Genomic DNA, 26,094 nt, shown 5'->3' on the forward strand with positions numbered 1-26,094 from the left:
TTATATGCTTTCCTTGCAATGCAAAAAGTCTTCCATATTAATGTGTATTGTATATGAACTAGCAATGAAGATCTGTCCATCCTGCTCAGTAAAGTAAGTTATAGCCTCATTTGGAGATTATGATCAATTCTGTCATTTGAGAACTAAGAACGTAGTAGAAATTCCTTTAGAGTTGCATTATGGGAAATCAAGTCAATACAGCATAGAAGTATTGCTTTTTCTTTTGTATTTTTATGTATTTATTTTTTGTTTGTTTTAAAATTTTATATATTGTCTTTTAAACTTTTTAGGGCCTAGGAAAAACTATTCAAGCCATTGCATTTCTGGCATACCTCTATCAGGAGGGTAATAATGGTCCTCATTTGATCGTTGTTCCAGCTTCAACTATAGGTTTGTAATACTGGAGACAACTGTATTTAACGTTATCATGTTTCATATAGGTAGAAGAGAGTGTGTGTAAAGGTGTGTGTCGGAGGGGTGCTGTGGTTTCAGTTGCGTGACTGAAACAAAAGTTTGTAGAGATGAATATTAATTTTATGGTCTCCTTATACTTTTCTGCTTTGTTTATATATATGTTTGATTATATTGGCAGTCTTTTAAAAAGAAAATAACTCAAATGTAAGTCAGTTTTAAATTATAGACCAAGTGCCATTTATATTGGTTTCATAATACTTTTAGTTACTTTTTAAAATGACTAAGAGAAAATGGGCACTTGTAAATGTAAAATTAAACATTTATTGGATGAAGGTATGTAATTCCTACTCATATAACTGTTCCATTCTTTCTCAATTTGTTGGATGCAGAAGTTAGAGAATATTTGCACATGTGAATGTAACAAAACCCCTTCTCTTTAAATTGGAGTTTAATAATCAACTGTAAATATATTTGGTCCTCTACCCTTCATTTTGATACCTCACAAAACTTCAAGATCATTTTACATAAGTTTCATAAGGAGTAATATTGTAAAGGGTCTGTGATAAAAGCAATCATCATGGTATTTATATTTTAATTTTTAATTTTTATTTATTTTTTTAAGACAGTCTCGCTCTGTCACCCAGGCTGGAGTGTAGTGGCACAATCTTGGCTCACTGCAACCTCTGCCTCCCGGATTCTCGTGCCTCAGCCTCCCAAGTAGCTGGGATTACAGGCGCCCACCACCATGCCTGGCTAATTTTGTATTTTGGTGGAGTTGGGGTTTCACCATGTTGGCCAGGCTAGTCTCAAACTCCTGACCTCAGGTGATCCACCCACCTCAGCTTCCCAAAGTGTTGGGATTACAAGCGTGAGCCACCTTGCCCAGCCAGTATTTGCATTTTATAAAAGACTAATTTCTAAGTAGCACTTGTCAAAGTTTAGTGTTCATTTAACCGTGTGAACATATCCTGTTGTAGCAGATGCAAATAATATTTCTTCTGTTCCATAGATAACTGGTTAAGGGAAGTTAATTTATGGTGCCCTACTTTGAAGGTGCTCTGTTACTATGGTAAGAATATGTCATTCTGCTTTTAACTTTGGAAATTAAAAATAAAGTACAGCACAATAAATACAGTCAAAATGTGTTCATTGTTTTTAAACTCTAGGTTCTCAAGAAGAACGTAAACAAATTAGATTTAACATTCATAGTAGATATGAAGATTACAATGTAATTGTGACCACGTAAGTATTGAGAAATTTGGGGAGGGTGGATATTTATGCAGCTCCCAAATTTAAAAAAGAAATTGTAGTAGTACTGTGTAGGAAAGTTTATGCTGTTAACTGTAATACAAAAGTAATAGAGTGACTTATGTTGAGGTGTAACACTGGTATACGAAGCTTTTGTAGTACATCACCTCATTAATGGTAACTATAAAAAGGTTTTGCCTACTTACTGAAAAAAGTCGTCTTGTAGTAGTAGTTTCTCAGTAAGCTTAATATTACGCTCAGTAAGCGTAAAATTTGAGATATCCCACCAAAATTATTTATATTTTTAACTTACAAATAAGTATCAATAATAAACACAATGAAATTCATGTTCTCAGTGAAAAATTTGAGTTAGGGCAGAAATAAAAATGAAAAATAAAACCTTGGATAAGTTGACTACTACTTGGTAATAATTGTTTGATGTAAATATCTTGCACAGAACTTAATGCTCTTGTGTCCCATTTATGATTTGATTTATTTATAGTTCTATTTTAACTGTAGTTATTATTTCTCACTACTGGCTTCTTGTATAGGAGTCTGTCCTTAAAAAATTCATACAGAATTTTGTTTTTTCTTAATAAAACAGGCTCCATATGTAGTCTCAAGCTGCTAGCTATTAACTATTATTTATTGGATCTACTCTGCTAGTTTAATAAAATATTATTAGGTTTTAAAGAGAAACATGTTTTAGCTTCATGTTCTTTTTCGTGTTTATTAAAGTATAACACTTCGTGGAGCAGATTACTTATAAATTATACCCAAATTGACCTCCTCCCAGGTATGTAGAAGTTGTCCGATTGTAACATTAACATTTTCTTTTTTTTTTTTTTTTTTTTTTCTTTTTTTGAGACCGAGTCTTGCTCTGTCACCCAGGGTAGAGTGCAGTGGCATGATCTCAGCTCACTGCAACTTCCGCCTCCCAGGTTCACGCCATTCTCCTGCCTCAGACTCCCGAGTAGCTGGGACTACAGGCACCCACCACCATGCCTAGCTAATTTTTTATATTTTTAGTAGAGATGGGGTTTTATCATATTAGCCCGGATGGTCTCATTCTCCTGACCTCGTGATCCACCCACCTCAGCCTCCCAAAGTGCTGGGATTACAGGCCTGAGCCACTGCTCCCGGCCTTTTAATATTTTTTTTCAGTTATGTATTGCAGCTTTCATAACTTGGTTACAATGTACATCAATAATTATTAAATACAAATACATCAGTATTTATTTGAGTATCACCGTGTCTAGTGCTGTGCTTTAAGTACTGGCTGTTAGAAATGCGTGAATAAAAAATGATTTTATAAGACATTAAATCTCACTAGACTCCAAGCTCTTAAAAGTATAACTTTAGAGATGTTTTTTCTTTTGGTGACAGATATAACTGTGCGATCAGCAGTTCTGATGACCGTAGTCTGTTTCGACGACTGAAACTTAATTATGCAATTTTTGATGAGGGCCATATGCTGAAGAATATGGGCTCCATTCGCTACCAGCACCTTATGACAATTAATGTAAGAGAATGTTTGTAAAGTTTTCCAAATTACCATAAAATTTTAGATTACATAATATATGTAGTATTCTTTATTAGCAGAATATGTATTACGTAATTATGTAGTATTCTGTGTTAGCAAGTTTTTTCTGTAAAAGGGAAGATAATAAATATTTCACACTTTATAGACTAGATGGCCTCTGTCACATATTCTTTGATTTTGTTTTTTAACAATCCTTTAAAAACTGAAAAAAAATTCTTAGGTCATAATTTACCTGTTCTATATGTTGAACTTTATAAATAATCTTTCATCACCTCATAAAGGTGATACGAGGACACAAGTTACCTACTTATAAGACCAGTGGTTGTCGTATTCATTGCTATTGATATTAGCAGACATCAATTATCTAAATTACTAATCGTTTATCACAGAATGTTGTTATTAATATTGGTTATAATTTATCTCTCCTCCCTTTACCTTTCACTGGGGAGGGTAGACATGAAAGGAGTGGCTCTTTAAGAAAAAGCTAATGTAAATTTTACCTTCATTCACAGGCAAATAACCGTTTGCTGCTCACAGGCACACCTGTACAGAATAATCTGTTAGAACTCATGTCGCTGTTGAATTTTGTTATGCCACACATGTTTAGTAGTAGCACCAGTGAAATACGAAGAATGTTTTCCTCTAAGACAGTAAGCATAAATGCATATTTTCTCCAAAATATGTTATTTGTGTTTTATCTGGGCCATTCTTCTTTTAGGTCTCTTTTGTTTTCATAGTGCATATGCTCTATGAAATAACTTTAAGTAGTTGATAACTCTATATTTGGATCGGGTTGCAAGTCAGCCAAAATTTAATGGAGAAAAATAATAGCAGTTTCCCTAATCGATAGCCAGAAGTCTTGGTTAATATCCTAATTTTCTGAAGGATGACAATTTTAAATTGATGACGAGCTCAAATATATAATATGTGAGGAAAATTTGATCATTACATCATCTGTATCAAAATTGGCTACGTAAATTAGTAACATTCTTTTATGGGTAAACTATAAAACTAGACAAAGCTAGAATATCCAGAAAATGCCTATGCTGAGAAATATATTTTGAAATAAATGTTCATAAAACCGAAGTCACAACTAAAAGCGACAGTAAAGAAATCCTCTTCACAAGAAAAGTTTTGTTACTTCTTTATTGTTTAGGAAAAGTAAGGTATAGCCTTCAAGGACTCCCACATTTTTCAGTATCACAGTGTTTACACTGATTCTTGGCTCTCTTCCACATCACTAATCTTTTGTAAGAATTTTCTGTGATATTCATCCACTGCAAATTAACTGCCTTTTTAACATTTACTAATTTGAATTCCCTCCCACTTAATGTACAGTGTTTTAAATGGCCTAGCAGATTTTATGAACTACTTTCTATTTTTAGTTCATAATATATGGAGGGCTCCTTCACATCCTAGAACAAAATTCTGCCTCTTAATTCTCCAAAATCACCAGTTTTGAGTAGGTGCTATTCCCCATTTTTAGACCACGTGATTTGCATCAGCCTGCGCTAGATTCCTTTTGGGGCCATTTTCCACAAAGAAATAAAGACTTTTCTACCCCCCACGCTCCTCCTTACCCACAGTTAGACACATTTTTAAATGAGAGTTATCTAGGTAATCCATTCATAACTCATCAGTTGGTGACTTCTGAACACCAATGTAGTGCAGTTCAAATTGATTACTTCAGTAGAGTACATGATTATGTATCATGAAACTTCAAAATACATATGGAGCTTCAAGAAGTACATGGCAGCCCAGAATTCAGATGTAAAGTTCCATCTAGAATGAATCATGTTTCTACAGAAAATAACTCAGACTCTAGTGAGGGAGATTTTTATGTTGTGTAATAATACTGTTATTGCAATAATTTAAATGAATAATTCCTAAAAGGATATGTTTTTATTTTGCTCAGAAATCAGCAGATGAGCAGAGTATATATGAAAAGGAGAGAATAGCACATGCAAAACAAATTATAAAGCCATTTATTCTCAGAAGAGTAAAAGAAGAGGTAATGCTTATCTACATGTTTTTTATTTTTATTGTTTTTAAAACTTACGTTTTCCTCTTCACTAGAACAATTATCTTAAACTGTTTTTTCTTTCTCAGGTTCTCAAGCAGTTACCCCCGAAGAAAGATCGGATTGAGTTGTGTGCAATGTCGGAGAAGCAGGAGCAACTCTATTTGGGTCTTTTCAACAGATTGAAAAAATCTATCAATAACTTGGGTATAATCTGATTTTCACTATTTTATGTGAAAAAGAATCTTATACTGGGGCTGCATTTTGATTAGTTATATCATGGTATTTGTGCATTTTTTAAAATTATCTGGAATTTGAGGAAGTAATTTAAAAACTTAGTTGATATATTTCAACAAACAGTTATCCACTTGGTTTTATTTTTTACTGTGTTCTTTTTGGGTCACAGAGAAAAACACAGAAATGTGCAATGTCATGATGCAGTTGAGGAAAATGGCCAATCATCCTTTATTACATCGCCAATATTACACAGCTGAAAAACTCAAGGAAATGTCTCAGCTTATGCTAAAGGTAAGGATTTCATATTATGTTAACACTAAGCTATAATAAGAGGTTAAGTTGGTAGGCTATAAGATTGGTGAACCCAATGGGCATACTAAACCTTTAACTACATATTTAGGAAAAACTTTTTGTTTTGAGACCAGGTCTAGGATTAAGTTCCAGATGATTTGGGGGACATAAGAACAAAGAAGGACTGATAACCTACATCATAGGTCAGCAGACTATGGCCTTATGGCAGTGACTATTTTTATAAATAAGGTTTTACTATAACACAGTCATGCCTGTTTTTGTTTTCTGGGACTGCTTTCTCACTACAGGGGCAGAGTTGAGTACTTGCCGTACAGGTCATTTTTCCTACGAAGCCTAAAATATGATCTGGCCCTTCACAGAAACAGTTTGCTAACTCCTAGTCTAGACTTCCATAATGCACTTCTTTTTCATTTTATTTCTTCTTTATAGTTTTAGCAATTACTGTTTATTTTTGCCTCTTTCTTTAACATTTTATCCTTATTTATCCTTACTGATCTTTGTGTTGAAAGCAACTTATTTTCTTTCTTTTCTTTTTTTTTTGAGATAGACTTTTGCTTTTGTCGCCCAGGCTGGAGTACGATGGCACAATCTCTGCTCACTGCAACCTCCACCTCCCAGGTTCAAGTGATTGTCCTGCCTCAGCCTCCTGAGTGGCTGGGATTACAGGTGCCCGCCACTACGCCCAGCTAATTTTTTGTAGTTTTAGTAGAGACAGCGTTTTACCATGTTGGCCAGGCTGGTCTCAAACTCCTGACCTTAGGTGATTTACCCACCTTGGCCTCCCAAAGTGCTGGGATTATAGGCGTGAGCTACTGCACCTGGCCAACCCATTTTCTTTTTTAAATTTTTTTATATTATTTTAAACTTACGGAGAATTTCAAACATTTATAAAAGTAGAATTTCATAATGAAACTGTCTGCTCATATGTTACTTCACCCCTTTGAAAGTTACCATTTGATAATGACACCACTCTTCTTTCATCTATACCCCAGACTTCTCCCCAGGATTATTTTGAACCAAATTCTAGGCGTTATTTAATCTGTAAATATTTTAGTATGTTATCTCTAAAACAGTAAGGACTTCCCCCCCTTTATTATACCTAAAAGATTAACATTAATTTTCCTTACACTAAAAGGTTCTATGATTTAGGTATTTTATCAGGTGTTAATTTTATTAAATTTTTCTGATCATACTATAAATTATTTTTATTTTGAAGTATACTGTGTTCTGTTTTGTTTTAAGGAACCTACACATTGTGAGGCTAACCCTGACCTGATCTTTGAAGATATGGAAGTTATGACAGACTTTGAACTACATGTACTTTGTAAACAGTATCGACACATTAATAACTTTCAATTAGACATGGACTTGATTTTAGATTCTGGAAAATTTCGAGTTTTAGGATGCATCTTGTCTGAATTGAAACAGAAGGTATTAAAGAAGAATGGTGTTTCTTGTATTTTCTCAATTACTTAAACTTCTTAAAGCAATTCTGGCACACTGACTTGCTTTAATTAGCTTATGTCTGTTCTGCATTCTTCCAGAACTTAGTGTTTTGAACATTTTCTTGACATATTTTCTTGATTACCTCCTTTCCTCTGTTGAACCTCAAAAACAATAGAAAGTTAGTAGACTGTATCTGTATTGATGTTTTGAAAAAATCTTAATTGTCATTATTTCATAGGTGACAATCTGTATGTGTGCTAAGAAATTAGTTTTTAAAAACACCATTCATTAAATAGTTATTTAAGTAATACTGCCGTTTATGTGTGAAATAGCCTAAATTTGTAAAATCACAGTCCAGATAGGACACACATATGCAATTGTTCATATTTTCTGACATTTTTCTTACGAAAAGGAAGTAATTTAACTGTTCTTAAAATCAAAACTGAGAGCTAACTTTTAGCCTTGAAGTTTAGAGGCTAAGGCAGTATATTCATATGTAGGCTACAATAAAATGTATATCTTCGGTATTATTGATTTCTATTAAAGAAGCAGTTGATCATAGAGAATTTTCTGCAAATTTATCAACATGATATAAGTAACACTTCTAACTGTTTAGACCTGTCAAGGCTTAAGTAAAACAATTTTTTCTATTTCTAACTCGTATATCTATTTTCACAGGGTGATAGAGTTGTATTGTTTAGCCAATTTACCATGATGCTGGATATCTTAGAGGTTCTGTTAAAACATCATCAGCATAGGTACCTCAGATTAGATGGAAAGACTCAGATTTCTGAAAGGTTGGTATACTTCATGTTCCAAAAAAAAAACCACTCATTTGTTGTTGTTGTTAGAATTTTAAATGTCTAGAGTACTTGATAGAATTTTGTTGTTTTTATGTTTGATTACTTCAAATCATTGCCTTAAAATAAGAGTAATTTCAATGATCAGGCCTGGTGGCTCACACCTGTAATCCCAACACTTTGGGAGGCCGATGACGGTGGATTGCTTGGGCTCAGGAGTTCAAGACTACCCTGAACAACATGACAAAACCCTGTCTCTACTAAAAATACCAATAACAACAACAGCAACAAAAATAGCTAGGTGTGGTGGTGCACGCCTATGGTCCCAACTGGGGAGGCTGGGATGGGAGGATTGTTTGAGCCCTGGTGGGCAGAGGTTACAGTGAGCCAAGATCACACCACTGCACTGCAGCCTGGGTGACAGAGTGGGACCCTGTCTCAAAAAATAAATAAATAATTTTCTTTTAATTTTTCTGTCTGAATTGCATACAAATACCTTTTGAAACAGCTGTTAGAATTGTATTTTTTATGATTTTCACCTTTAAAATTTTTTCAAAGTCTAAAACACCTTATCTTTCATCAAGATTGTTTTAAAGTCTTTCATATTCTATGGGTAAAGTTTTTTTCATTCCCAAAGGTTGTAAAGATTGACCTTAGTAAAGAAGGGATTGTCTTAATAAGGAAGGAATTGTGTAGTATGTTTAAATTGAATTATATATTTTGGTTTATTTTTTTTCTGTTGTCCAGAGTGGTTTTTTTCCCCCCAGCATTAGAGTAAAGGTAAAAATAATGTTGTGTTTTGTTTTTTTTTTAAAAGAGGAGAATCCACTGATACAATGATACACTGATCGTGAGGTCCTTGATTCATCAGGAATGCTGTCTGCCAGTAGGAGCTGATATACTTCTGAGAAGGCTAAAGATTGAAAAGCCATACACAAAATTTAGCTAAGCCACAAGTTAAAAAAGAACAAAATCGTCATTTAGGAATTAATTGAATCTGAATAGTTGAATTGAAGTAAGAGTTGGTAGGGGTAGCAATATCGTAGAAAAGAAGTTGGTGAATTGAGGAGGCTCTTCCATGATATAGCCAGAGGAGAAGTAACTGCAATACCAAGGGATGTATATACATCTTCGGGTTTCCTTTTCATGTGATAATGATTGTTTTCCATTTTAATTACATGATACAACTTTTTAGTGAGATTTAACCTAATTTGTTTATCTTACAGGATTCATCTAATTGATGAGTTTAATACCGATATGGATATCTTTGTGTTTCTGCTATCAACAAAAGCTGGTGGATTAGGAATAAATCTGACTTCAGCAAATGTTGTTATACTTCACGACATTGACTGTAATCCTTATAATGACAAACAAGCAGAAGATAGATGCCATAGAGTAGGCCAGACTAAGTAAGTGTTTTTAGTTGAAATGTATTTTTAATTCAGTGCCACTTTAATTTGTGTAGACCAATAGAATATAGTGTTGGATATCCTGCCTTAGTTTTTATTTTTTCAGCAAAGCATGGCTACATATGTATTTTATGCCAGCAGTGTTGAACATCGACTGCACTGAGTAACCCTTCCATTTTCTAGTAATTAAAACCATCCACCCGGATTCCAAATAGTTCTGCAGTTCATGAAGTATTAACAATTGTCTGCGCCTTTGAAAAAGATGAGTAATTGAAAAGACTTGCTTATTAGACCAGTTTAAGACCCAGACAAACTTCATAATACACAAATTATTGCTGGGCTGTCCTGTTACCCTTTAGGAAGTAAACTGAGTTGTAAATTATTTTAGATGAATGGTAATTTTGACATTGGTCACAGCACTGTAAAGAGGTGAAGATAGTCGGGTGCAGTGGCTCACACACTTTGGGAGGCCGAGGTGGGTGGATCATGAGGTCAGGAGATCGAGGCCATCCTGGCTAACACGGTGAAACCCTGTCTCTACTAAAAATACAAAAAAAAAGATTAGACAGGCGTGGTGGTAGGCACCTGTAGTCCCAGCTACTCGGGAGGCTGAGGCAGGAATGACGTGAACCCAGGAGGTGGAGCTTGCATTGAGCCAAGATCGCGCCACTGCACTCTAGCCTGAGCGACAGTGCGAGACTCCAACTCAAAAAAAAAAAAAAAAAAAAAAAAGGTGAAGATAGTTACAACTCTGCTTACATAAATAAAGATCAGACAGTGTCCTCTTTGTGAAGTATTTTAATATATGTCCAAAAGATATTGGTATGTTCATTTATAGACTAAATACTTACCAGTACTTATTGTGAAACTTTGTATCTGACTGCACTGCCTTAAGTGTACAGAGACACTGCTTCTCGGGCCAGGCACAGTGGCTGGCGCCTGTAATTCCAGCACTTTGGGAGGCTGAGGCGGGCAGATCACGAGGTCAGGAGTTTGAGACCAGCCTGACCAACATGGTGAAACCCCGTCTCTACTAAAAATACAAAAATTAACCGGGCTTGGTGGCATGCGACTGTAATCCCAGTTACTGAGGAGGCTGAGACAGGAGAATCACTTGAACCCAGGAGACAGAGTTTGCAGTGAGCCAAGATCGCACCACTGCATTCCAGCCTGGGCAACCGAACGAGACTCCATCTCAAAAAAAAGTAATTTCCATCTGAACACAGAAGTGTTTGTTGTAATGTAGTTTTATCTGTGTGTGTGTGTGTGTGTGTGTGTGTACACACACATATGTTTTGTTTTGTTTTTGAGATAGAGCCTCACTCTGTCACCCAGGCTGGAATGCAGTGGCACCATCTCTGCTCACTGCAACCTCCACCTCCTGGGTTCAAGCAATTCCCATGCCTTAGCCTCCCAACCAGCTAGGATTACAGGTGTGTGCCACCACACCCAGCTAATTTTCGTATTTCTCTTTCTTTTTTTTTTTTTAAGTGGAGATCAGGTTTTACCGTGTTGGCCAAGCTGATCTCGAACTGCTGGCCTCAAACAGTCCACCCACCTCAGCCTCCCAAAGTGCTGGGATTAGAGATGTGAGCCACTGTGCCCAGCCAGTAATTTACTTTAAATACAAATATCTTTCTCTTTTCTTGCATCTTTAGGAGTGTCTAAAAGTTAAATATTCAGAAAATGTCAGTCTCAAATGGCTTAAATAAAAGAATTTAAGGATATGTTTGTCATAATTTTCAAGGTATTCTTTTTGAACTCTTAAATATAGTTTACATATATCCAAATAACTATATTTAGTAACCAATGGACATATTTTGTATGTTTTTTTAGAGAAGTACTAGTTATAAAACTAATAAGCCAAGGGACGATTGAAGAATCCATGCTAAAAATTAACCAACAGAAATTGAAACTAGAACAGGATATGACTACAGTAGATGAAGGTAAGTTTTTTGTAAGCAGAAACTTCAGTATTTATATGACCATGCATCTAATTAGTGCAAGAAGGTGACAAAGATGACTAAAGTCCTTAACTAGCTTACAGTTTAGGGGTGATGTGTGATGTGGGAGAAGGTAAGCATATTTACTTCAAAAATACTAAAATAATTTTTTTAAAGTTTCTTAAGTTCAAAATTTTTATTTTTGTATATGTTTTTGAAAAAAATATGTTCAGAACTCAGAAATGAAAGAACAGACACCTCCTAGTCACCCCATCTCCCAACTTCCCCATAGAGGTGGCAAGTGTTAGCCTTTCGTTTTTGTGTGTGTGTGACCAGTTATTTTATGTGTGTAGAAATAAACACGTATTCTTTCTTTTATGGGAGTAAGGGTGCATGTCAACTACGATACACTCTTCTGCACCTTTTCTTATTTAATGTTAAGTTAATTGGAAATAAGCAAGTTTTTTCATTCTAATAAATAAGGATATTCCTGATATTGATAATGGTTCATTTTAATTTAGCAAATTTCTGTTCATGACAGATACTGTTATGTCTGTGTTATATTAGGCACTCTGTACTATAAAAGTCAATACACTTTAATCTGTCTACAGCGAGAGAGAAATGCATATGATCAAATAATTACTTGTTTTTCTTGCATAACATTTCAGGGTGCTATGGAAGCTTGGGGAGGCGGGCAGTAGAGAAAGTTTGAGTAAGAAGCAACTGAGATCTTTAAGGATAAGTAGGGTGATCATAAGTTAAACAATTAACACGAATTACTAGGCTTTTTGTGCATATGGCAACTTGCCAGTTTCAGGTTGTCCAGTAAATACAGTAAAGTGAGTGCGTAAGGCAGATTCTCTTTGGGCAATGTTTTCCTTATTATTTCGCTATGGCAGCTTTTAGAATTTAGTAAAGCATTTAAATTCTTTTTTACCAATACCAGCAAATATCCAGATACATGGATTTTATTCTATAATAAGTTTCTAAATATAGTAGAGCCATAATAGTTGATAAAATTAACTATAAGTCTTTTCTTATGGGCTAGTTCATTTCCTCAGAGGTAAATTTTTCAGCCTCCTGTGAAGTGAAGAGAGGTGGGGAGAGGTGGTATGAGCCAATGGCCCTGAGAACTGAAGGAGGGAGGTTTGTTCTCATATTTAAATATTAATAGTTAATCTGCCTGTTTTCAGCAGCCTCTCTGTTCTCTACTATGACAAGTCCAGTGTTCCTCAGACTCATATTCTCCAAAGAGAATAAACCTTCATTTTTATACATCTGGGGCAAATGGCTGGCTTTCTTGGGCAAGCTGTAGTCATCTTACCTGTTCAAGCTGATTATAGCTTCATGTTTCCCATTTACCCCCATTTCCTGAGCTTTGAGGGTAGAAGGGTAAGGATTCTTGGTATGAAGTAGCCTTGCATTTCCCACCTGCAGACACTTAAGCTTTTACTTTATTGTGCGAAAATCAGTTTCCATGCTTTCATCTATTGTTTTCTTTCAAAATTTGTGAACAACTCTCTCTCTGCTGTTGTCTTTTTCGCCTATTCTTTCTCCTTTGTCTAATCCCCTTACACTTTTTCTCCCATTGTATTTTAATGGTATTACAGATGATGGGAACAGAGGTGATGTGTATATTCAATCATTTTCAGTCATAATTAATGTAAATTATTTGTATTTGTATAAATTTGGTCAGTCTAAAATTTTGCCTGTTCTGTTCACCTGCGTTGTCTGTTAAAATAGCAGTGTATTTTTAGCTGTGCTCTCAAGCCAGTACCTTTGAAATGTTTAGTTATGAAGAATCCTGCCCTCTCTTTACCACTCTCCTTACCACTTTTCCTAGAAGTTTTTCTCTGTCTTGTTAAAGCTGTTTATATGTTTTTTTCCCAGTGTGTATTTTATTTGCTAGACTAAGGATGTAATGGTGTCTTATTTACTCATTTAGCTGTAATCATTTGTCTTCAGCTGCGTCCCTGGTTTCATTTAGGTAATTTTGACACTGAACTAATGACAATACATGTATGCCCTTCTTTCCATCTCTCACAATGAGGTCCTTTTCCTCTGTAAACAAAAAGTATATTTGTAATTGAGTATGTATTGCTTTTTGTTAACAATCTGTTTGCCCCCCCTTACATGAAACTATGAAAGGTAAAGACCATGATTCCTCTCAAATATGCTTATCATTTTTTTGTGTTTCTAGAACTTACCTTAGTGGTTATTAAAGTAGCAACAGCAGGAGCAGCATCTCCTAAGAAATTGGCAATTTGAAATGCAAATTCCCAGGCCCCATTGTATACCTACTTGGTCATAAACTCTGGCGGTGAGACCTAATAATATTTGGTTTAACAAGCTGTCCAGGTGATTCTGAGAAAGCTAAAATCAGAGAGCCACTGCTTTAAAATAAAGATTGTGTTTGGGTTTTTTTCATTAACTTCCCTTAATGTGATTAATTGTATTAATACATTTTTTACCTTTTTGAACTTTTAAAAAAATATATATTACCACAATCATGACTACATACTTTTTGAATTTTTTTATTACAGAAATAGTCATACAAAAATGAAAGCAGTAGCTGGGTATGTGGTTCATGCTTATAATGCCAGCACTTGGGGAGACAGGTGGGAAGATCGTTTGAGCCCAGGAGTTCAAAACCAGCCTGGGCAACATAGCAAGACTCCATATCTCTCTCTCTGTCTCTCTCTCTCTCCATATATATATATATATATATATATATATATATATATATATATATATATACACACACACACATACATACACACACACACACATAATTTTTTTAATTGTTGAAAGTATAGTATGAATGAAAAATACAGTGATTTAACAGCTGTGACATTTGCAGTGTTTGTTTTTTCTGCTTCTTTTTTCCCATTGATCCATAATAAAGTCAATTACAAACATGGCAATTTATTTTCAGTATCGCAGCATATTCCTCTAAGTTGGTACAATACCATTATAGCATCTAATAAAATAAATAGTAATTTTCAGATATTATCATATGTTGTTCTTATCTAGATTTCTCTCATTTGTCCCCTTAATGTCTTCTATAGCTTTCCTTAAAACACCAGGGTCCAAAGTTCACACACAGCATTTTATTGTATTCTATCTTTAGTATCTTTTAAGTTTAAAAGAATCTCCTTATTCCTTTCCTTCTTTCCTCTTCTCCCTGCATTCTTCCTAACATGGTATCAGTTTATTTAGTAATTTATGAAGTGTCAATTTGGATTTTATGGGCTATTTTCAAGTCTATGGATGAGCTTGGAAGCAAGGATGTCTGTGAACTCCCTAAGAGTTGATGGACTATTTTGTGTTCCTGTGGATGTGTGTGTGTGTGTTTAACAGAGAAAAGAAGAGTAGATAAAAGTACTCATGATTTTAGATTTTAACTGAGGTGTATATTTGTGAGAGAGGGGAGGAAGAGAGAAGTGGTTAGTTTTGCTACATTTCAGCCACATCTAATTTATAAAATTATTCATAGTTACAGATCTATCACAGATCAGCAAATATTTGTGAATTGCCAGCTGTTCTGTTGCACTAACTGGTAAATTAATAAATCAACTCATCTCAAAATATTCTGAGTGCCTAATTGAATTAATCAGGGATGGCTAGATTATCTGCCACTGTGACACAAAGGGATTTAGAAAATCTCAAATAATTCCTGTAAGTACTTATAAATATGGGGCCTCAATTAATATATAGGGCAAACATTGGATAAACAAGGTAATTTAAAGTGGCTAATTTAATCATCAGCTGGTATGCTGTGCTCAGAATGTTGTTTATATGTATACAGTGTGGGTCTGAGTCAGTGATTATATCTTCAGATGAAAAATAAGAAAATAGATTAAATAAGTTTTGGTTGGTTTAGGTTTGGCTTTGTTGTCTTTGTTTTCCCTACTCCGTTTCTTACATAAATGTTTTTTATTTAGCAAATGTGAGAAGTTAAGTACCAAGAATTATATATGATCCAGTGTATTACTGTGTATCTTTATATAGCTTTATAAAATTGGAAACATAACCTTAGATTGCTATGTTGGCAATATGAACAAGAACACAGAGGAAATAGCCCTAATCTAAGTAGTGATTAGGGAAGGTTTCTAACAGGGGTGACACTGAAGCAAACTAGCCCTTGAAAGATGAGTAAGAATTCACCAAAGAAAAAAAAATTGAGACAATGTTTTATAAAATAAAATACTTTCATAAAGCTTTTAATGCTACTTTCTGACCTACAGGTGATGAAGGGAGTATGCCAGCAGATATAGCCACATTACTAAAAACATCAATGGGCCTGTGAAATAAGAACTGTGAACTCTCAATTGATGAGGAAATATCAACTTGGTGCACTCAAGGACATTTACATTATGATGACCATGGGGTTTATGAACATTTATAACTTTTTATAATTTCCATATTACATTTCTCATAGTATGGACAACTTTTTGCCACTAACTGAATTCTCCAAATACTCACACATGAAATTTCAAAAAAGAAGCCACAAATATGTAGTCCTGAAGATGTTGAATAATCATTTTACAAAGCAGTTTTCTGAATGGGGATTAGTTGGTGATTGTTTGTAACAAATATGCTAATGCTTTAGAAATGTCAGTATTTTTGTAATTATTTCTACCTCCAAATATATATATATTGTCTTTCACTGGATAATGTGTGTAGATTTTTACATGTGCCTTATTTGACAATGCTTATGTCTTGTTTTTGCTTGTCTCATTTGAAGTTCTTTTTTATTATGTTAAAGAATGCAGCTGTATAGATTATATAGCTTTCATTTTATTGCTATTTGAAGCAGATGTTCACCAATGTCAGCAAGAACTCAACCTGAATTTAAAGGTGGCATTCCATATACTAACATCCCCCAGGTCCTCTCAAGTACTTCTGCTGAAACAAATTTGTTTGGCTAGGCACTAAGTTGTTTTCCAGTGAATAGTAACTAAAGAAGCCCTTACCTTGCTCCATGGATTAATTCCTTCTGTTCATTTTCCAACTGCACTAATAGTGCATATTACTCTGCCTAAACTTGTGCATGTTTTCATTGATTTCCCTCTCCCGGCTTTTGCTTCTCTTGAAACTGTTGCCCAGTCACTTCTGCTCCAATTCTCTTCCTCTCTAAATAGTAGTTTATTACTGCCACATCTCCATGCATCAGCAAAATGTTGGTGACATTTTTCTAGCCTGGCAGAACAGATTACTTAAAGCTATTTCACTTCAAAGCAGACTGAATGTGACTTCATCTAAAGGCAGCATTAGGTACTGCATGGAAATAGGTCATTAACTTGAAACGCTTATCAAAATATATTTTACCAGTTTCCAGAATTTCCAGTACAGGACCGCCTGAAGAGAGAGCCATTGTTCAATTCCAATTCAGTGTGAGTGACAAAGTGAAATTTAGAAGTGAAGTTGTCTATTTGATATTTAACTCTTTATTAAATCTTTCTTTAAATTTCTGCCTGTCAGTCTATATTGCTGTTTTTATTATACTTCAGTTTCTTTGTATAACTTGTGAGTTCCATGTGTTTTGTTTTTATTGTGTAAATATCATTATAAATAAACTTATTTATAAATCAAAGATTTGTTAATTTTTGGAAATCATACCTTTCAAAGCATCCTAACTTGCTAAGATGCTAAGGTAATATGACCCTCTGGATTTGGAAGGCAAATAAAACTCTTAAACAGTGATTATTTAGATATTAAAGACTCTGAGAACTCATGGCATAACCCCAGTCTTGATGGGATATTGAACAGACTGAATATATTTTACCATTACAGGGCTAAAAGGAGTCTTCATGTGTTAATACTACCTCCTTGTACATCACCATACCCAAATCAGTTATTCAAATTGTTAGGAATTTTACCTTTTAAAATCTCATAATGGATTTCTCATAAGTTTTCTGTATTAATGTATTTTCAATGATAGGCTGTTTCTTTTTTTGTTGTTGTTGTTGTTGTTATATCCATACTTTTATCTCTAATGAAATGTAGTTGGGTTCTTCCTGTAATGCGCTATTATGTCTTGGGCTTAATAAAAATATTTGTGATCATAAGTTGTATTTTCACACCCTTTTTAATAGTTTCTAATCCTCCTCTTTTAAAAATATATAATCTTGGGCACAAGTGAGATTATCTTATATGCTTAATATTGCCTGTTTGTCAGTAAATTGGAACTTACTACTTAGGATGTATTCTCATTGGTTCCTTCATTGGACTGATGTCAGTAAATACTGTAACCAATTATCACTACAGAGCAAATGAAGCGAGAGTTGGAGTAATATTGTGACCAACTGAAGCATTTTTTTTAATGCAGGCTACATGAGACATGCCTTATGCATTTTTATAACTTTGGGACCCCCATAGACTTTTAACTTTATGCCAGTAGATACTTATTTTGAAACATTACTGTTGTTCCTAACAGTTGGTATTATCATGTAGTGGAGAGACGGGGGTATGAGGAGATTTGGTTTCCATTTGTGTGACCTTATGTGTGATACTTCACAGTCCATACATTTAAGGAATTGACTTCAACTCCTCAAAAATGTATTTTTGAAATAGTAAATTCAATATGCAGTTCACTTTCTGCTTGACTTCACTCTTGCTTAGCCAGCCTCTCTTTGTATAGAAGCAAGGAGACATTTCACTTGGATACACAATGGGATAATGGAATGTGTTGTCCTTCAGTGCAAAAAGATTACCTAAAGGTTATGATAATGCCAAATACTTCCTTATGAAACTTGCTGTGGTTATACTTTGAATTATGATTTGTATCAATATGTAGGACTGATTCTCTTATTTTGAATTTTCATAATTTTGTATAAGCATTGGATTATCACTTAGTTCTGTCTTCATTAAAACTTGATGGGGAAATTTAGCTATGCAGAAGAGTGGAGAAAAGTTAACTACTTTCATTATCTAGAACATTATTTGCATTTCTTTTTTTAAAAGTAACATTTTTTCTTTAGATTGCCTGGATTACATGTTGGAGGGCTTTGAATAAGATTCACATACAACCTATTATCATTTACTTACAGCCACTAATAACAACAAAATTTGATCCAAAGAATCAAGGAACTTAGAAAATACACTTTGTTTTTATGTGTAATCCTTAATAATTTATATTTTTGTTGTTGTTTTGAGACAGAGTCCCTCTGTCACACAGGCTGGAGTGCAGTGGCGCGATCTCAGCTCACTGCAACATCTGCCTCCCAGTTCAAGTGATTCTCCTGTCTCAGCCTCCTGAGTAGCTGGGATTACAGGCGCCCACCACCACGCCTAGCTTATTTTTGTATTTTTAGTAGAGACAGGGTTTCACCATGTTGACCAAGTTGGTCTCGAACTCCTGACCTCAAGTGATCTGCCCGTCTCAGCCTCCCAGAGTACTGGGATTACAGGCATGAGCCACTGCGCCTGGCCTAAAGTATTAAATAACTTTTTTTTCAATTTCATAAAACATTGAGAGGAAGGAAACACCTTAAATAAGATCATACCTATCTGGGCTTTTATTTTCCTCTTCTTTCTTTCTCCCCCACATCCTCATCTCTTTTTTGACTTCTTAATTGTGAATAAAGCTTCTGTAAATATATGTGGACAGGTTTTTATGTGGACATGTTTTCAGGTCCTTGAGATAAATATCAAGGAGCACAATTGCTGGATTGTCTGGTAAGCATATGTTTAGTTTTGTAAGAAACTGTCACTGTCTTCCAAGGTAGCCGTACCATTTGTATTCTCATCAGCAACAGATGAGAGTTACCCTTGCTCCCATCCTCATCAGCGTTTGGTGTTATCTGCTGTTTTGGACTTTTGCCATTTTGACAGTCATATAGTGGTATCTTGTTTTAATTTGCAGCTCCCTAATGACATTTTGTTGGGCACTTCTTCATATGCATATTGCTACCTGTATCTTTGTTGAGGTGTCTATTGAGGTCTTTTGCCCATTTTTGATCAGTTTGCTGTCCTATTGTTGAGTTTTATGAGTTCTTTGTAGAATTTTGGATAACAGTTTTTTATCAAATACGTGTTTTACAAGTATTTTCTTCAAGTCTGTGGCTTGTCTGGCTTCTCATTCTCGATCTCTGGGATATCTACATTTTTCTTATCACAACAACTTTATTCATGTCAGTAAATTCATCTTTACAAGTTTCTCTGGCTGCATATCTAGAGCCTCTTGAGCCGTGTCAGATTCCCACAGTCAGCTCTTTTCTCTATAGCTCCCTTTATGTTCAGTTGAATTTCATTCCAGGATTATCAGTTTTTGTTCCTTTGCTGCACTTGCATCTTTGTTGGGAGTTCCCTCTTTTGATTCTTCATTTTTGTAAAATGTCAAAGGGATTTATCACTGGGCCACAAGCAGGCAATAGCAATACAACTACACACTTTGCTGTCTATGCAGGAATAAGAGATGTGCAGTGACCTCTGGCAGTCTTTGAAAGAAGTGACTGGTCACTGGTCATGATGTACATAGGTTATTTACACAGGGATATGTGGACTGGAGAGCCATGAGCAAAGTTTGTGTTTTATGCAATTACAGGTAATTGTGGTAGCTGAAGTCCAAACCATTTTGGGGAAGGGGAAGAATGGTGTTGCTAAACCATTATGACTGCAATTCGTGCATGTTAGAACCTGTGCAAAGCAAGGTCTGCCTGTATTACATACTATTTTTCCGCCATTGTAAATGATGCGAAGCTATTCTGAAAGAAAAAGGTACTGCAGAAAGATTTGCTTGTGTTTGTGTTTTCCTTTTTAAAAATCAGAATATGGCTTAAAGTGGAAATCTTGGTGGAGTTGGGAAGGGAGCATATGGATTATCTGGCAGGCTGATGTACCTGTCTTATCTGGTAAGAGAGATGCCCCGAGAACAACAAACTTGAAGGCAACATGGATCAACTAGAGTTTGGTTTGGGGTCTTCGTTTTATCCAGTTAGCGATGGCAGGAATGGCTTGGACTTTCTTCCGTAAAGTCACCAGCCTTGGATGGATGTCCAACAGGTCAGGTTTAAAGACCAAAAGCGTGGTACTGCAAATCTCCCAGTAGAAATCTGCCCAAGTCACCTAATTTAAAGGAAACAAACTTTTCATTTGAACATAGAAAGTATAGCTGTATCGGCATTCCAAAATTAAAATTAGTTTATTAATCTAAAAGATTGAAAATAATCTTGTTATTACAAAAACAGAATGTGTATATGATAGAAGTTCAGAAAATTACTGATAATACCATACTCCAACACTCAGGTTACTACTATTAAACATTTTCGTGTATAAGATATTTTTCCATGCTGATAGATGTTGTTTTACTAAGATGAGATCTTAATGGTACATACTCTTAACCTTGTCCAGTCTCCACCTCTCTGTGACAATACATTTTCCTTATCCAATAACCAATACGTATTTTTCCATCTGTTCTAAAAATGCCCTTTACAGGACAAAGCAGGATCTATTCCAGGTCTATGCATTTCATCTGGTTATGTCCATTAACTCTTCAAAACAGTACCCTTTTTTTCACATTACCAAATTATTGAAGATTTCACTCTAGTCCTACAGAAAGTTCTATCTTCAGGACCTTTGTATTTCATCTTACCTTGTTCCTTTGTACTACATAGTATAAAGGAAGGGGCGCAGGTTACTCCTTTCAAGTGAAATATTTCAAGTGAAATATTTGTGGCTAAAATACATTGTATTGTATCACATAAAAAGAATATATGGGTGTCTAACCATTAGGGTATGCCAAGATTGGCCACTGGATTAGTGATGACAGCCTGGTCCTACCATTGTACAGTTGTATGTTTCTACCTTTGTGATTAGAAACCAATCTGTATGCTGTTACTTTGGCTCCATATGATTATCAAAGAGTGAAGTTTAAATGTGGACTACTCTTTTATCTTTTTGTATAGAATTTAATAAAGCTGATTGCTAGTGTTTCAGGAACTTACTAAACATCTGTCAGCCAAGAGAAGCTACTGGCTGGAAGATTCAGAATTCAGAATAAATCCAGAATTTATTCAAATATTTATCAAGCACCTACTGTGTGCCATGCCCAGGTCTAGGTGCTGGAGAGCAAGGTAGGATGCAAGCCCCTTCTCTGATGTAGCTTTTATATTTTAGAAGGGACAAACAATCAAATATGCAAAACGATGGGGGTTATGAAAAAAAAGTGAAGTTGTGATGGACTGTGACATGGTCAGGGAAGACTTTCAAGAGGTGACACTTTTTATATTAAGCCCAGGCTTAAATATAAAAAAGGATTGAGACCTGCAGTGATCAATCTGGGGATTAAGCGTTCCAGATATGGGGAAGAGCGTAAAGACCCTTAGGTGGGAGTGTGAGTTAAGTCTGAGGAACACACACACCAGTGTGTTTGGAGCACTGTGAAGAAGGGAGAGAGTGCTCAGAGATGAGATCAGAACATCATTTACAAAGGAATTTTAATAGAAAATGAAAAATAAATTCTTATAAATTATTCATTAAATAGGGCGGGGAGAGGAGCATTTTAGGAAAGGCTATGAGGGGAGTCAGAAGAAATGAAGGCGTATGTGAAGAGGTTGAAAGTTGAGAAAAAGATGTGGCAAGTTTACTTCTGTATCACCCAGAAGGGCTGAACAGGGCAGACAGCAGAGTGTCAGCCTGCTACAGAAGCAATCTTATCTCCCAGAATGCAATCTCCCTGAAGGCAGGGACCGCCACTTGCCACAACTTGTAAATCAGGTTTAGATTGGATTTTTTGTCAAGACTACTCGTAGGTGGTAGTGTGCGTAGTATCTGGTTTGTGATTATTGATGGTCTATGCCTACGCTAATTAATTTTTCTGGGGTTGGAAAGTGGTGACAGTTTGTATCAGTCTGTCTTTCTTATCAACTGGCATACTTCCATGAAGAGAAACATTTTCCAGTTGAGATATAAAATGCTTCATAATTTATCCTGATATAAAATACATATGAGTTTATACTGTTAGCTGTAGTTCAAGTTCAGGAATCGGGTATTTACTTGACCTTACTCACCTTACATCTCTATCTCCTTTCTCCCACATTGAAGATCCTGGTTCTCAGTGACATAAACACAATTTATTTTTGTACCCACAATATAAGTATAATAATACCAGAAAAAAAAATACCAATAGTTTCTAGTACCACCAACAATATGATTACTGAAAATAGTATATGATTTTCTGTTCTAATCTAAGAGATATCTGTCTTAGATGTATAATCAAATTAGTGTGTTTTACAAATGGTACTTCTTGAAATAGTTATTCTCTAATAGAGTACATTTGTATTCTGTGTGTTCTCTATGCATCTCTTTTGCACAGTTAGGTTCATTTACTTCACTTTGATTTTTAGGATAGCTTTTTAAGTTTTTGCTGCTAATATATAATTATATAAAATACGGTTCCAAAGTCAAATCTGTTTTTTAAAAAGGTTTATTTAAAGGAGTTTAACCTTTGTTCTTGCTGTAAATTCTATTCCCTCCCTATAGGTAACTTTTTTTCAATAAGTTTTCATAGTTTTTTGGTTTGTCTTTTTATTCACTTGAATTTTTTAAGATATAAAACATACTCACAGAGTTACCAATAAGCCACTCTTTCCCCCCTAAATATGTGTCCAAGTCTTGCATAAGATGAGGCGCATTATACGTGAGCAGCTCATTGAACATCTGCTCCTAGGAGAAGGAGAAAATATCACTTTAAGAATAATGAGAAGAAAAGTAACATGATCTGAGGAGGAAGTAGATTTCTCCATCTTTATTCTCCCACATGAATTCAAGAAGAAAGAGAAGTAGCTAGATTTTTTATTCAATTTTATGACATGGAGATTTAGGTCTGATTCTCTATAGATGTCAGTCATCTCTTTATTGCTCATGGATAAAAAAATAAATAGTTTTGTGTCACCAGTTCTTACAGTTTCTTTGTGTATAATGACTAAATACCCACAAAATTTTTCTAACATTTTTTTTACATTTATTTTTCTTACATTTATTAAAGCAAAATGATTCTATCTTTTTAGATTTCAAAAATTTCCCTCTTTCTTAACCTAGCTTTTTTAAAGCTAAATAATGTAACTGAAGGTAAAGAAACTTATTTTATTTCGTAAGGCTAGACTCTACTAGTTTGGCAGTTCTTCATTTCACTATTGCGTTTATAATGAATCATGATCTTGGGCCTTTATGTATTTTCTCATTGGACTACCATTGTGCCTTATTATCAGATTTGTCTATCTTGAATATCATCTATAAAATGCATCATCCAGTTATCCCTTCTTGATATATAAACTAATATTATTTAAAAATTAACACTCTTAGGGAAATATATATAAAACATCCATTTTTTAAATTGTCATTATTTTTCTACTTGAAGATCTGAAGACCAAATAATTTACTCAAGGCCTCTTTTTTTGATAAGAGATGTTTGTTTATATATAAGAATTCTGCCTGTTTGAGTCTTGGTTATGAAATAGAAGCCAAACTCAAAAATATAAAATGTATATATAATTTATTAATATATCTAAATGACGTATAATGAAATCCAGCCTTTATTAAGATAAGTCAGATAGTGGATACCACACCAATTTGCTGATTTACTTGCTGTTATGATTATGGCTTAGCCAGATGATATATACTACCACAACATAATGCCTTATATTTGTAAAGTACAATTTGCAAAAGCATCCTTACATACAGGTTGAGCCTCCCTAGTCCAAAAATCCAAAATGCTCCAAAATCCAAAACGTTTTGAGCATGGGCATGATGCCCAAAGGAATGCTCAGGGGAGCATCTCAGATGTCGATTCTCCAGATTCGGTATTCTCAACCAGTAAGTATAATGCAAATATTCCAAAATCTGAAGAAAACCCCAAGTCTGAGATACTTCTGGTCCCAAGAATTTCAGATAAGGGATACTCAACATGTACTTACATATGTTTGCCAGATTTAAAAACCGAAGCTTATAAAGCTTGTCATTATTTTGACTTTATGTACTTTCCCTTGTTCTATAAAGTGCTCTGTGGTCAGTATGTTCATAGTTTTAACAAAAACATTAGGTATGAGTCTTCCTGCTGCTTACACAGAATTTGTAATCCCAGTGAAGGGCAGTGAGTCGAGAACCATGTGGTGCTTGCCACAGGTCTGCTCACCTCAGTTGGCATCGGTCAGAAAGGCAATGGCCAAACTGATTGTTGGACAACTTTCCAAAAACTCCTGTGTGCACTCCTGGGAAATTCTGTTCTTCTAACATACATTTCCAGAGCTTCAGGTACACCAATGTTTGTGTATATGCAGAGTCAAAACTATTATATCTGTGCTATTGACTTCTTGAGCCCAGATTCTCTTTATAAGTTTGGTGAATTATTTCAGTCTAATGAAATATAAATTAATAAACAGTATAATTAGTATTTAAGTTTCATTTTAAAGTACAATCAACCAAAATAATATAGAGGATAAGATTTGATTACACCTCTTTTTTTTTTTCCAGATATATTTTAAAAAATACATTTCCTGATCCATCCTAGACAGCCACTCCTATAATAGCTTGATGGATTCAGAAATTTCTAGCCTCCCTTTTCAGAGAGTTATAAAGGAGGTTTTTTCACCCTGAGAAATTGTTGGTATGAAAGTCTAACAAACGGCTTTTAGGGAGGTTCGCATATTTCTCAAAAGCATTTTTATATATGCACTACCAAAATTATTTTGTGTTGGAACCAGGACATCAGAATGTCCTCAGGCCTTCTCATTCTTCTTCCCCATCCTGTTCTTTAGATGAGGAAATGGAAACACAGATCCATTAAATAACCAAAGTAACACTAATGATAAGTTCAAGGATTGTCATGGTGACCAATATCCAAGGACATCTTTTGTTTTTCTTTCTTTACATTGGAAATGGAATTTTTAGTGATAAATACTGTAACATTGTGTATATTTGGTAGATTTTTAAGGCACGTGTGACAAGAATATATTCACTATCCATCTTAAGTGCATCAATATTCTGCCTTTGAAATGTTCACCTGACCACAAGATGGCAGCAATGCAGCCCACTACCAACAGTCTAAGAAATGAAATGCAGAATGTGCATTTTTCATTATATATTAGCCAAGTCCTGCTTGTTAATTAGTCTGTAGCTATCAGCAATGTTTCTGCAACGTGTTCTGCCTTTGTATGATTTAATCATGAACTTGGATTGCTATGTCCTTTGAAATTGTTTTTTGAAATAGGTGGTACATAAGAGAGTTGTTATTCTAATACAAAGGTAGAGTGTTACTCTTATCACAAATGTTCAAAGAATATTTTCCTCTGGGAGGTGGCCTCTGTTATGGAACCTCAGCCACAGAAAGATAGAAAATAGAAAAGTAGAGAAGAGCAAACTGATCAATTGATAGACTGCACATCAGGGGGGTCTTTGGTACATGGAACAAAAATCTTTAGACACTTATAAATTGGAGATTATCTGTTTCTACATTTATAATGATATGTAAAATGCAGATGCCATGTCTGACAAATAGTGAAAACAACACCAAAGTATATAACTATTAATTATAATAGTTAATATTTATTTAACACTTCTTACCTAGCCATAGGCACATATGCTAACATTTAATCTTGCCAACATACTTCAAAGTAGAGCCTGTTATATCCCCACTTTGCAAAGAGTTTGAACTATAAATAGGGAGTTAAGTGACAGCTAGTAAGAAGGGAATCAGGATTTAAGCCTGGCAGTTTGACTCCAG

General features: G+C 34.8%; 2 protein-coding genes across 4 annotated transcripts in view; one reads left to right on the forward strand and one right to left on the reverse strand.

The window, feature by feature from the left end:
- The window catches only part of SMARCAD1 (SWI/SNF-related, matrix-associated actin-dependent regulator of chromatin, subfamily a, containing DEAD/H box 1), an 83,969-nt gene extending 66,526 nt beyond the window's left edge, over positions 1-17,443 (forward strand). For all 3 annotated transcript variants that reach the window (XM_015138805.3, XM_015138806.3, XM_015138808.3), the window contains exons 12-24: positions 291-390; positions 1,424-1,483; positions 1,581-1,656; positions 3,049-3,184; positions 3,718-3,855; positions 5,121-5,216; positions 5,315-5,432; positions 5,632-5,753; positions 7,017-7,205; positions 7,899-8,017; positions 9,247-9,429; positions 11,266-11,375; positions 15,620-17,443. In XM_015138805.3, the coding sequence (XP_014994291.1) occupies positions 291-390; positions 1,424-1,483; positions 1,581-1,656; positions 3,049-3,184; positions 3,718-3,855; positions 5,121-5,216; positions 5,315-5,432; positions 5,632-5,753; positions 7,017-7,205; positions 7,899-8,017; positions 9,247-9,429; positions 11,266-11,375; positions 15,620-15,681 (1,509 nt within the window). In that variant the 3' untranslated portion in view covers positions 15,682-17,443. The remainder of the gene's footprint in view (positions 1-290; positions 391-1,423; positions 1,484-1,580; positions 1,657-3,048; positions 3,185-3,717; positions 3,856-5,120; positions 5,217-5,314; positions 5,433-5,631; positions 5,754-7,016; positions 7,206-7,898; positions 8,018-9,246; positions 9,430-11,265; positions 11,376-15,619) is intronic.
- Positions 17,444-20,094: 2,651 nt separating this feature from the next.
- Positions 20,095-26,094, reverse strand: part of HPGDS (hematopoietic prostaglandin D synthase) — a 37,997-nt gene continuing 31,997 nt past the window's right edge. The window contains exons 5-6 of the mRNA NM_001194212.1: positions 22,941-23,039; positions 20,095-20,441 (exon numbers count right to left, since the gene is read on the reverse strand). Coding sequence (NP_001181141.1) covers positions 20,277-20,441; positions 22,941-23,039 — 264 coding nt within the window. The 3' untranslated portion in view covers positions 20,095-20,276. The remainder of the gene's footprint in view (positions 20,442-22,940; positions 23,040-26,094) is intronic.

This window comes from Macaca mulatta, chromosome 5 (genome assembly GCF_049350105.2).
Source record: "Macaca mulatta isolate MMU2019108-1 chromosome 5, T2T-MMU8v2.0, whole genome shotgun sequence".
Taxonomy (NCBI): domain Eukaryota; kingdom Metazoa; phylum Chordata; class Mammalia; order Primates; family Cercopithecidae; genus Macaca; species Macaca mulatta.